Source organism: Hemiscyllium ocellatum, chromosome 34 (genome assembly GCF_020745735.1).
Source record: "Hemiscyllium ocellatum isolate sHemOce1 chromosome 34, sHemOce1.pat.X.cur, whole genome shotgun sequence".
NCBI lineage: Eukaryota > Metazoa > Chordata > Chondrichthyes > Orectolobiformes > Hemiscylliidae > Hemiscyllium > Hemiscyllium ocellatum.
Window position 1 is genome coordinate 38,519,159 of NC_083434.1, and position 12,804 is coordinate 38,531,962.

The 12,804-nt window shown below is 42.1% G+C and overlaps 1 protein-coding gene across 8 annotated transcripts in view; it reads left to right on the top strand.

Annotated features, from left to right (window-relative positions):
• Positions 1 to 12,804, top strand: part of ulk4 (unc-51 like kinase 4) — a 496,983-nt gene that overhangs the window by 480,648 nt on the left and 3,531 nt on the right. For 7 of the 8 annotated variants that reach the window (XM_060850207.1, XM_060850208.1, XM_060850209.1 and 4 more), the window contains one exon: positions 5,533 to 5,621. In XM_060850207.1, coding sequence (XP_060706190.1) covers positions 5,533 to 5,621 — 89 coding nt within the window. Of the gene's footprint in view, positions 1 to 5,532; positions 5,622 to 6,156; positions 6,207 to 12,804 lie in introns of all 8 variants that reach the window. The other variant, XM_060850213.1, reaches the window with a different exon arrangement.

Sequence of the window (12,804 nt, forward strand, 5' to 3'; positions counted from 1 at the left end):
AACGAGAATCCAGAGAAAGTATATTCCTGTCAGAGTGAAAGGAAACGCTGGTAGGGAATGCTGGATGACTAAGGAAATTGAGGTGAAAATGTGTTGCTGGAAAAGCGCAGCTGGTCAGGCAGCATCCAAGGAGCAGGAGAATCGACATTTCGGGCATGAGCCCTTATTCAGGAAATTAAAGAAATTGAGGGTTTGGTTAAGAAAAAGAAGGAAGCATATGTAAGGTATAGACAGGATAGATCGAGTGAATCCTTAGAAGACTATAAAGGCAGTAGGAGTATACTTAAGAGGGAAATCAGGAGGGCAAAAAAGGGACATGGAATAGCTTTGGCAAACAGAATTAAGGAGAATCCAAAGAGTTTTTACAAATACATTAAGGACAAAACAATAACTAGGGAGAGAATAGGTCACCTCAAAGATCAGCAAGGCAGCCTTTGTGTGGAGCCACAGAAAATGGGGAAGATACTAAACGAGTATTTTGCAGCAGTATTTACTGTGGAAAAGGATATGGAAGATATAGAAAGTTGCAAAATATATGGCAACACCTTGCAAAATGGCCATATTACAGAGGATGAAGTGCTGGATAAAGGTGTATAAATCCCAAGGACCTGATCAGGTGGACCTTAGAACACTGTGGAAAGCTAGAAAAGTGGTTGCTGGGCCTCTTGCTGAGATATTTGTATTAGCGATAGTTACAGGAGAGGTGCCGGAAGACTGGAGGTTGGCTAATGTGGCGCCACGCTTTAAGAAAGGTAGTAAGGACAAGTGAGGGAACTATAGACCAATGAGCCTGACATCGGTGGTGGGCAAGTTGTTGGAGGGAAACCTGAGGTACAGGATGTACATGTATTTGGAAAGGCAACGACTGATTACGGATCGTCAACATGGCTTAGTGTGTGGGAAATCATGTCTCACAAACTTGGTTGAGTTTTTTAAACAAAGAGGATTGATGATGGGCAGAGCGGTAGATGTGATCTATATGGACTTCAGTAAAGCATTCAACAAAGTTCCCCTGGGAAACTGGTTAGCAAGTTTAGATCTCGCAGAATAAAGGGAGAACTAGCCGTTTGGATACACAACTAGCTCAAAGGTAGAAGACAGAGGGTGGTGGTGGAGGGTTGTTTTTCAGACTGGAGGCTTGTGACCAGTGGAGTGCCACAAGGATCGGTGCTGGGTCCACTACTTTTTGTCACTTACATAAATGATTTGGATGCGAGCATAAGAGGTACAGTTAGTAATTTTGCAAATCGGAGGTGTAGTGGGCAGCGATGATGGTTACCTCAGATTACAACAGGATCTGGATCAGATGGGCCAATGGTTCGAGAAGTGGCAGATGAAGTTTAATTCAGATAAATGCGAGGTGCTGCAAACCTTAGCAGAACTTTTACACTTAATGGTAAGATCCTAGGGAGTGTTGCTGAACAAAGAGACCTTGGAGTGCAGGTTCATAGCTCCTTGAAAGTGGAGTCGCAGATATATAGAATAGTGAAGAAGGCATTTTGTATGCTTTCCTTTATTGGTCAGAGTATTGAGTACAGGAGGTGAGAGGTCATGTTGCGGCTGTACAGGACATTGGTTAGGCTACTGTTGGAAAATTGCATGCAATTCTGGTCTCCTTTCTATCGGAAAGATGTTGTGAAACTTGAAAGGGTTCAGAAAAGATTTACAAGGATGTTGCCAGGGTTGGAGGATCTGAGCTACAGGGAGAGGCTGATTAGGTTGGGGCTGTTTTCCCTGGAGCGCCGGAGGCTGAGGGGTGACGTTATAGAGGTTTACAAAATTATCAGGGGCATGGATAGGATAAATAGACAAAGTCATTTCCCTGGGGTTGGGTAGTCCAGAACTAGAGGGCATAGGTTTAGGGTGAGAGGGGAAAGATGTAAAAGAGACCTAAAGGGCAACATTTTCATATAGAGGGTAGTACGTGTATAGAATGAGCTGCCAGAGGATGTGGTGGAAGCTGGTAGAATTGCAACATTTAAAAGGCTTTTGGATGGGTATATGAATAGGAAGGGTTTGGAGGGATATGGGCCGCATGCTGGCAGGTGGGACTAGATTGGGTTGGGATATCTGGACGGTTTGGACCGAAGGGTCTGTTTCCATGCTGTACATCTCTATGACTCTATAATGGAGGTCAAACCCCCATGGCCATTTCAGTGATTGCAAAACAAAATTCACTCTGAACTCCAACCCTTAAGTTTGTACAGGTTCTCTGCTAGACTAAGATGGAACTTATGTGACACAGTTAGTTTGGTTGCAAGTGATCCAGATCCTGTTGTAATCTGAGGTAACCATCATCGCTGCCCACTACACCTCCGATTTGCAAAATTACTAACTGTACCTCTTATGCTCGCATCCAAATCATTTATGTAAGTGACAAAAAGTAGTGGACCAAGCACCGATCCTTGTGGCACTCCACTGGTCACAGGCCTCCAGTCTGAAAAACAACCCTCCACCACCACCCTCGGTCTTCTACCTTTGAGCTAGTTGTGTATCCAAACGGCTAGTTCTCCCTTTATTCCGCGAGATCTAAACTTGCTAACCAGTTTCCCAGGGGAACTTTGTTGAGTGCTTTATTGAAGTCCATATAGATCACATCTACCGCTCTGCCCATCATCAATCCTCTTTGTTTAAAAAACTCAACCAAGTTTGTGAGACATGATTTCCCACACACTAAGCCATGTTGACAATCCGTAATCAGTCCTTGCCTTTCCAAATACATGTACATCCTGTCCCTCAGGTTTCCCTCCAACAACTTGCCCACCACCGACGTCAGGCTCACTGGTCTATAGTTCCCTCACTTGTCCTTACTACCTTTCTTAAATGGCTCGGTCCAAGCTTTGGTGGAAATTGGTTGAGAAAGATTGATGTGGACGGGCTCAATATTTTTTTGATTAGAAAATGTCTACCTGTGAAGTCCTAATTAAATACCCAAAAGTTTTCGGGAAGATGTAGGGACGATCAAGGGAATCAAGGTCACCTTGCATGTTGACCAGGAAACAATTCCACAATTCTGCAAGGCCTGCCCCATGCCATTTGCCTTACGGGCAAAAGTAGAGGCAGAAATCAGAAGGCTGAAAAGTGAAGGCATTATCAAACCAGTCTAGAGTGCAGAAGTAGGATAACAGCAGTTGTATTGAATGTGAAGTCCAATTGCCTTTGCGGGGATTTTAAACAAATAGTAAATCCGTTTTTACAGCTGAATAAATACCCAATTCCTTCCGGTATGAACAAATTACTGCAAATGCACACTTTACTTCAATTCTAATGTTTAGACTCAAAGCATTAGTTTACTCTCTCTCCATGGATGCTGTTTGACCCGCTGTGATCTCCAGTATTTAAAAGTGAACCTGGCAGGTGATCTGTCCTTCACAAAGCTGGACATGAGCCAGGCATTTCCATAATTAATAACCATAAGGATTTTTACCAGTACAGGAGACTACCATTTGTGGTATTGTCAGTCTGTGCGATTTTTTAGCAGATCATGGAAAACATTTTGTAAGGTCTGAGGTCTTTCCTTCGGCTGGTGAATTATTATGGAAAGTTCATACATAACTGGCCTGCATCCTGACACCCTTGCATCAACTTGAAAAAAGTTTCAGCCTTGGAAATGGTCACATAGCCAAGTCATAGCTTTCAGCGAAGTGAAGAAACAGCTAACATCCTCCGAGGTGTTGGCACATAATGATCTGAAGCGAGATTTGATATCGACAGGTGATTCATTCCTGTATGGCATTGATTTATATCACTTCATAGATGGGCCCAATGGAGAGGAGCGCCCAATAGTGCATGCATCCTCAACTTTGGCTAATGCAGAGAGCTGCCAGAGGCTGGTACAATTGCAACATTTAAGAGGCATTTGGATGGGTATATGAATAGGAAGGGTTTGGAGGGATATGGACCAGGTGCTGGCAGTTGGGACTAGATTGGGTTGCAATATCTGGTCGGCATGGACCGAAGGGTCTGTTTCCATGCCGTACATCTCTATGACTGTATGTCTCTATGGGAGGAAACCCACACAGACACAGGAAGAATGTGAGAACTCCACACAGACAGTTGCCCAAGGCAGGAATCAAACCCAGGTCCCTGGTGCTGTGAGGCAGCAGTGCTAACCACTGAGCCACTGTGCCACCCCAAACAGATCGCTGTCATTATGCTAGACCTCTCTTCTGCAGTGTGCTGTATTGGCATAAAATGTATAGGACCAATTCCCGATGATTACATTATGACAGATAATAGGTCTATACAGTCACAAGTCTATGGTTGTGTCAAGCTAAGAGACCTGGACATATTCCAGGTTACTACACGGGTCTGTTTGGAAGCATTCCCGGGTTACTCCAGGAAGTCTGACCCAGCAAAAGTCATGTCTGCTGACAGCAAATGTGCCCTCCTGTGTTGGACAATTGTGTGAAATGTTTTCTTCTGTTGTAGGTCTCAATCAATTAACTTCCAACTCCAATCTCTTTGCTTCCTGCAGAGATATTTAGTGTGCTTACCCAGCCTGGACCATCTAGCCCAAATATTATAATGAGGGTGGCAGTGAAGTTGTAGTAGCGTGTCACTGAACTAGTAAGGCAGAACCTCAGGCAAATTTTTCTGGGGCCATGAATTCAAATCTTACCATTCAACAAAAATATGAAATGAAAAGGTGGTCAAATGGCAATCACATAAGAACAGGAGATCAGGCAGCTTCCGAGGAGCAGGAAAATCGATGTTTCAGGCAAAAGCCCTTCATCAGGAAGGGCTTTTGCCTGAAACATCGATTTTCCTGCTCCTTGGTTGCTGCCTGACCTGCTGTGCTTTTCCAACACCACTCTAATCTTGACTCTGATCTCCAGCATCTGCATTACTCACATTTGCCTATTCACATAAGGACTGTTGACTGTCATACAAGCATATCTGGTTCACTAATACTCTTCTGGGGAAGAAATATGCTGCCTTTGCCTGGTTTGGTCTAATGTGACCCAGATACACAGCAATGTGGTTGACTCTTAACTGCTCTCTGGGCGATAAGGGATGGGCAATAAATGCTTGATTAACCAATGGTTTCCACATCCCATGAGCAAATTGTTTTAAAAATTAAATAATTTGGGAATTTATCTTAATTCAAGGCACAAACAGTTTTAAATATACTTTGCATTATCCATTTGAATGCATTTCAATTATATATTTAATGAAATATTCACCCTCCCCATGCAGAGTTGACAAGTATTGCACAGTGGCTCAGTGGTTAGCACTGCTGCTTCACAGCGCCAGGGACTCGGGTTTAATTCCCGCCTTGGGCAACTGTCTGTGTGGAGTTTGCACATTCTCCCCGTGTCTGCTTGGGTTTCCTCCCACAGTCCAAAGATGTGCAGGTCGGGTGAATTGGCCATGCTAAGTTGCCTGTAGTGTAAGGTGCATTAGTCAGGGGTAAATGTAGGGGAATGGGTCTGGGTGTGTTGCTCTTCAGAGGGTCGGTGTGGACTTGTTGGGCCGAAGTGCCTGTTTCCACACTGTAGGGAATCTAATCTAATCTATTCTCCTTGTCAGGTGAGCTCAAACAAGAATCACGCAGAAAGCATCAAGAGTGAAGGAGACATTCTCATTGAAACCCTTCAAAGGCTGGCCCAAGCTACCAGGTGAGAACCCTCAAGCCTTAAGGAATTTCCAAGCCTTTGAATAAGTATTGGTGTGTGTATGTGTGCGTGTGTATACATATCAGATACATACCACAGACATATCGTGTTACAGTGCTTCGCGACTGGAGTAAGACTGCACTTGAATCAGCCTTTGAAAGCCTCCAGCTTTTTCCTGAGACTGACTTTGATCAATTGTTAGTGTAAGCCGGAGTTGGTTTGCATGATGAAAGATTCCGAAAGTTGCTGCTTTCATTTGCAGCCAGTTATGAGCTTACTGTCTGCTTCTCTTGAGCTTAGCTTTGTACATCCCCAAAAGGAATGGTAAGTTTTTGAACTAAGTTAAAATAACTTTGAAGCCACAAAGTACGCTCCTGGCATAATAATGTTTATATTCCTAACAAACAGAAATCCAATGAATTTCCGGTTTCACCTCAAACAACTTCACAGAAGGTGGACAGGAAAACATAAAACTGAATTAGACTAATATCCACGTGTCTGCTGGTTCATGATGTTCCACAATTTTTTTTAACTTTAGGTGAGAGCCTTCAATGTAAATGTGTAGATCTTCTACCATCAAAGGCCAAGGTAGATATGAAGATATTAATCTCTCGATATAAAACAAGCTTTGTGTGGACATTGCAACCTTCTGCTGGATTAGATGCTTCCTGTTCTGCCACCAGTTGCATGCTGTTTGTGTCTGCATGCTTGTAGCAGGGTCTTATTTTTCACCATGCAAATCCCAGGGCCCACTGTTCTGTGAGGTTATTGACAGAATACGCAGTTGGAGCAGGAAAATCAACGTTTCGGGCAAAAGCTTTTCATCAGGCCCTTAATGGCAGGAAAGGTTTGAGATTTAATTCAATAACAATCTTTGTTGTCCTCTAAGTTGGTGGCGTTGCTTTACCACCAAAAGCAGTTTTATATCTAATAATTGTTCATTTCAAACTGAGAAGACTGACTTTCAGCAATTTTCACAGGTTATGTTTGGCTCTCTTATTCCAGCAGTGCCAACAATAACTTGTATTTATGAAGCATTATCAATCTGTCATAATATTCTCTGGTGCTTCTTGAGAAGATTATCAAGCAAAGGTTTGACACCAATTCATGTAAAGGGATATTGGGAGAAACGATTACAATACAAGCTTAGCTAACAACTTAGGTTTCAAGGCGCATTGAAAAAGGATGGGGAGAGAGAGATGTAGTGCTTTAAGGTGAAAGTTCCAGAACTGAAAGGATATCTGCCAATGGTGGACTGATTGAAATAGTGGATTTTCAAGAGGCCTGAATTGGAGATGATGCAAGGATCACCTAGTGGTTTTGGGTTGGAGGATGTTACAGAGATGAAGAGGTGTGAAACGATAGAAGGATCTGAGAACAAAGATAATTAGTATAAAGTTGAATTGAGGCATGAGCAGTTTTGGGGCCAATGTAGTTCAGTAAACACTTAGCTCATGACTGTATGACTATGACTGTATAAAAGTTTGTAATTGAAATTTGCTCAGATTAAGAGAAAACCATTGTAAGTCACAGTGTGATATTACTATGCATTTAGTTTCGATTCATCTTACTACAATGTTTATATTGGTTTTACTAAGATGTTTACATTAAACAGGTCTTCCTATACATCCCTGCACTTGACAGAAAATATTCAAGACTTACACTTAAATACACAATTCTGTTGAACATAGATTGCTGAGGTGACACAGTGAAGGCACAACACATGGTTCTACAGAAAATGGACAGAACTGGTGAAGCTTCTTCTTATTTTGAGGGTTATTTTCACAAACTGTAGAATGGAGTTGTACTATTTGACTAGGTAGTATCAAAGATTTACATTACTTCAGTGCAGTGGTGGTTTCCATAGTCTTAAGTCATCCAGGTCAAGATGCTCATTTTCATCTGTGATGGGGTATGGTTCCTCTTGGCTCTCTAATACCTTGTCCAGCCAGTTAAGAGTGTTATCAGTCATTGAACCAAGGAGGAGATTACAAATTGTATTCAAGTCTGTTCCTCCAGCCAACATAGAAAGATATTGACATGGACAGAAACTCATTCAAACATTTCGTTCTCCTTTCCCTCGCAGTGTGTGGACTCATTTTTCATTTACTATGCCTTATGCATTGATAAGTACATCTTTGCTTCCTTCATCCAACCTCACAAAAGAATGTGTAATTCTGCTGTACTGAACATTAATGAGTTGTGATTATATTTAACAAATATTTCACAGTTACTGTCATGACATTAAATGAAGGTCCAATTTGCCTGCTGGATATCTTCCTGTTTTTGAGTTCCCTATTTGAAAGCAGCTCTGGCACACAGCATTGCAATCTCCATTTTGTGTACACAACACCTCACCTAGAATAGAAATCCATATCAGCACTGTACCACCCAAATGAGCCAACAAAGGTGTCCCAAGTAGCTTTAGCAACATACAAATTTGCATACATGCTGTAGTATGGAGCTATGGATAGTGATAGTTGAGGCATTAGTATCTTTCCATTACATGATTGGCTGGGAATCTCTGCTGTTCTTGTCACCTGCTAGTAATGTGTTTTGGAAGGATTTGCAAGTTCATACTCAACCTGATTGACAAGTTACAAAATTAAAGAACTGCAAATGCTGGAAATCTGAGGCAAAAATAGAAATTGCTTGAGAACCTCGGAAGGTCTGGCAGCATCTGTGGAGAGAAATCAGAGTTAACCTTTCAGGTCCAGTGACTCTTCTTAAAAACTGTTGGTAGCTAGGAAAAAGTTGTTTTTTTTTATGCAGAAGATAGGGTTGGGGAAACAAATGATTTTCAGAACTGAAGAAGGGTCATTAGACCCAAAAAGTTGTCTCTCCTTTCCCTTCACAGATGCTGCCAGACCTACTGAAGTTCTCCAGCAATTTCTATTTTGTTTCTGATTTACAAGTTGATGCTCAGACTATTTGATTCAGTTATGTAGGCCCCTTCCATCGCATTCGTGTTCTGGAATGGGACTCAAGCCTGAGGGTCTGGCTGAGAGATAGGGATGCTACCCATTACACTACAGGGTGACTGCTACTGGAAATATACAATATTATTTGGTTTAGTGTGAAGCTAGTGACTGTTCAGCCACTGTAATTACATGAGTTACCATGTTGCTTTTTTGCTCCCACATTATACAATGCCCCAGAGGTCCCTGAAGTACTTTAAGAGGTATTACAGAGCCCAGAAAGGTTGCCTTATGGAACATGGGACCAAGAGTAGACCATTCAGCCCCTTAAGCCACTCCACCATTGTAGATCTCTAGCTGTAGGTCTACCTCAATACTACTTTACCATGTCATCCCCATATCCCTTTATGTCATTATTAACTAGAAATTTATCAATCTGTGTCTCAAATTTTCTCAATGTTTGAGCTTTCACAGTCCTCTGGGGTAAGGAATTTCAACAGTTCGCTACCTCTAAACAAGTCCAGAAAATCCTGGATGTCTAGGAATATTTAGGACAGGATAAAAAGGAAAATAAAGGCTTTTAGCAGTGTGAAGCGAGCAAATTAACAGAGCCCCTATTGAAGAATACAAACTGCATAGGGCATCTTAATGAAGCAACTTAAGAACTTAAGGAACATAATAAAGCAATTAGGAGAGAAAGAGGTGGCAGGAAGAAATACTGAAGGGTAAAATTAGGTAAAATCCCTTGCTATAATCTGAAACAGGGGCACGATTTATATAATTATAACTAGGACTTTGGGTAGTGTTGTGGAACAGAGAGATCTAGGGGTTCATGCACATAATCATTTGAAGTTTGCATCACATATAGATTTGGTGGTTAAGAAGGCATTTAGCATGCTTGCCTTCATTACTCAGACTTTTGAGTAAAGGAGCTGGGACATTATATTGTGGTTGTACAAGACGTTAGTGAGGTCTCTTCTGGAGTACTGTGTCCAGGTCTGGTCCTGTATTGGAATGATATTATTAAGGTGGAGAGGGTTCAGAAGAGATTTGCCAGGAATGAAGGGTTTGAGTGATAAAGAGAGAGAGTCACGGAGATGTACAATGCAGAAACAGACCCTTCTGTCCAACTTGTCCATGCCAACCAGATATCCCAATCTAATCTAATCCCATTTGCCAGCACTTTGCCCATATCCCTCTAAATCCTTCCTATTCAGGTTGGGACTTTTTTTTTTCACTGGAGCATAGGAGGCTGAGGGTACCTTTGTAAAGATTTATAAAATCATGTAGGGTATAGATAAGGTGAACAGCAGGTGTCTTTTCCCTAGGATGGGGGATTTCAAGACTGGGGAGCATACTTTTAAGGAGAAAGGAGAAAAATTTAATGAGGACAAGACAATCTTTTTTACCCAGAGAATGGCTCATGTGTGGAATGAACTTCGAGAGGAAGTGGTAGATGTGGGTACAGTCACAGCATTTAAAAGACATTTAAATAAGAGATATTCGGATGTATATAAGCGCAGGCAGGTGGGACTAGTTTAGTTTGGGATTCTGGTCGGCACGAACTGGTTAGACCAAAGGGTCTGTTTCTATGCTGTAGGACTCGATGACTCTATATTGTCTTTGTATTTTAAGGGGAAGAGGATAACCAGAGAAAGATTAGGGCCCATTAATGGCCAAGGGAGGATTCAGTGCGTGGAGCTGGAGGACATTGGCAGGGTGCAAAATGACTACTGCACTTCTGCCTTCACCCGGGAGAAACCAAATATTGTTACAGAATTTGGGAACAGGAACTATGAGGTTCGTGAGCAGTTGATGTAAGGAGTGAGCAAGCATTGGAATGTTTGGCGTGCATAAAAGTGGACATGGCCCCTGACGTTAGTAGGACAAGTGAACAGGATAATTAAGAATATAGACAATAGACAATAGGTGCAGGAGTAGGCCATTCAGCCCTTCAAGCCTGCACCTCCATTCAATATGCTCATGGCTGATCATTCCTAATTAGTATCCTCTTCCTGCCTTATCTCCATAACCCTTGATTCCACTATCTTTGAGAGCTCTATCCAACTCTTTCTTAAATGAATCCAGAGACTGGGCCTCCACTGCTCTCTGGGGCAGAGCATTCCACACAGCCACCACTCTCTGGGTGAAGAAGTTTCTCCTCATCTCTATCCTAAATGGTCTACCCCGTATTTTTAAGCTGTGTCCTCTGGTTCGGCACTCACCCATCAGCGGAAACATGTTTCCTGTTGCCAGAGTGTCCAATCCTTTCATAATCTTATATGTCTCAATCAGATCCCCTCTCAGTCTTCTAAACTCAAGGGTATACAAGCCCAGTCGCTTCAGTCTTTCAGTGTAAGGTAATCCCGCCATTCCAGGAATTGACCTCGTAAACCTGCGCTGCACTCCCTCAGTAGCCAGAATGTCTTTCCTCAAATTTGGAGACCAGAACTGCACACAGTACTCCAGGTAATGGAACGCTTACCACTATCAATCATGGCACGGATTATAGGAGGAGGGAAGTTATGTTGGAGCTATACAAAACTTTGGTCACAGCTGGAGTATTGTGTGCCGCACTGGTCACTACATGACAGGAAGAATGTGATTGCACTTGAGATGTGCAGAGGAGATTCACTGAGATTATCACCTGGATTGATGCATTTTAGCAATGAAGAGAGGCTGGATAGGCTCGGGTTGTTTTCTTTAGAGACGATAAGGCTGACAGGGCATCAGATTGAGGTGTATAAGATTATGAAGGGCATGGACAAGGTGAATAGGAAGCAGCTGTTCCCCTTATTTGAAGGGCCAGTAACAAGAGGGCATAATTTGAAGGTGAAGAGCAAGAGATTTAGCGGGGATTTGAGGAAAATAGTCTTCACCCAGCAGATGGTGGGAATGTGGAATAAATTGCCCAGAAGGGTAGTTGAGATTGAAAACCTCACACTTTTAAAAAGTATTTAGGTGAAATATTATAACATGCGACTGCAGAAAAATTAGACTAGTGAAGATATGTGGGCCAAATGGCTTCTTCTATGCTATATGACTGTGTGACTCTGAGTGAAGAAATTTCTGCTCATCCAAATCTAAGCAGCTTGCCTTTCAGTCTAAGATTGTGTCCCTATTTCTGACTGCCCCCAGCTAGTCAGTTAAACATCCATTGTACTCCCTCTGTGGCACGTATTACCTTTGTTTTAGGTAAGGAGACAAAGACTGCATGCATACTCCAGGTGCATTGCACCAAGATACTATACTATTGAAAGATATATCTGCTCCTGTATTCAAGTCCTGTTGTGATAAAGGCCAGCCTACCGTTCGCTTTCCTAATTGCTTGCTGGAACTACATGTTAGTTTTCAGTGGCTTCTGAATTAGTGACTTTATTGTCCAGATTGTAATATAGATGAGCAGATGCCAGCTTTGCCTTTTTGCACAGATCAGTGTAAAGTCTCCTTAATAATAAAAAAGGGGACAACTGTTTTAAAAATAGATGTTCTTGAAAGCAACTCTGCATTATAAAGATGGATATTCACAATAGGATGTAATGTATTTGTTTAGGTGATTTAACTTTTCAAGTCTTTAACTATTTTCATGATCCTTTTAATGGGGTTAAATCTATTTCCTAGAATACTAGTGAGCCAGGAAGATCCACAATTGTGAGTTAGCTGTGTTGACAGAGTGCTACTAACACCTGGGCAACTGGTCAAAAAGCAGTTAAGCAGAGAATAACACAGAGGAGGTTTATATCACCAATGGATGTACAACAATCCTTACCAGAAAATGCCCCTCAGTGGCCCATCAGGCAAAAATATTTTGACATTGGCTGTGATTCCCTCACAATTGAATGGCTTACCAATATTTATTTGCTAGGCTTGCAAATGCAGAATAATAAGTGGACAGGTCCATTGATGGATTATTCCAGCATCCATGGTGTGAAAGGTGGTAAGAGCTTGAAGAGAGGAACTAAGGAGATAGCAATTTAGAATTGATATCTAAACCTCAATCTTACCAGCTTTTAAGGAAATAGCCATTTGGTACAATCGTGATTGATTATCTAACCTTCCCACACTTCCCCCATTCCTTAAATTTAAACATCTACCAATCTGAGTCCTGAATTTGCTCATTCACAGTGCTCTGGGATTGGGATTAGCAAAGAGTCATACCCATCTGAGTGAAGGGATTTCTCCTCATCTCACTCCTAAAGTGGCCCCTTCTTGTTCTGAGGCAGTCACCCAGAGATCTAAACTCTGCAGTCGGGGAGAACAACATCTCA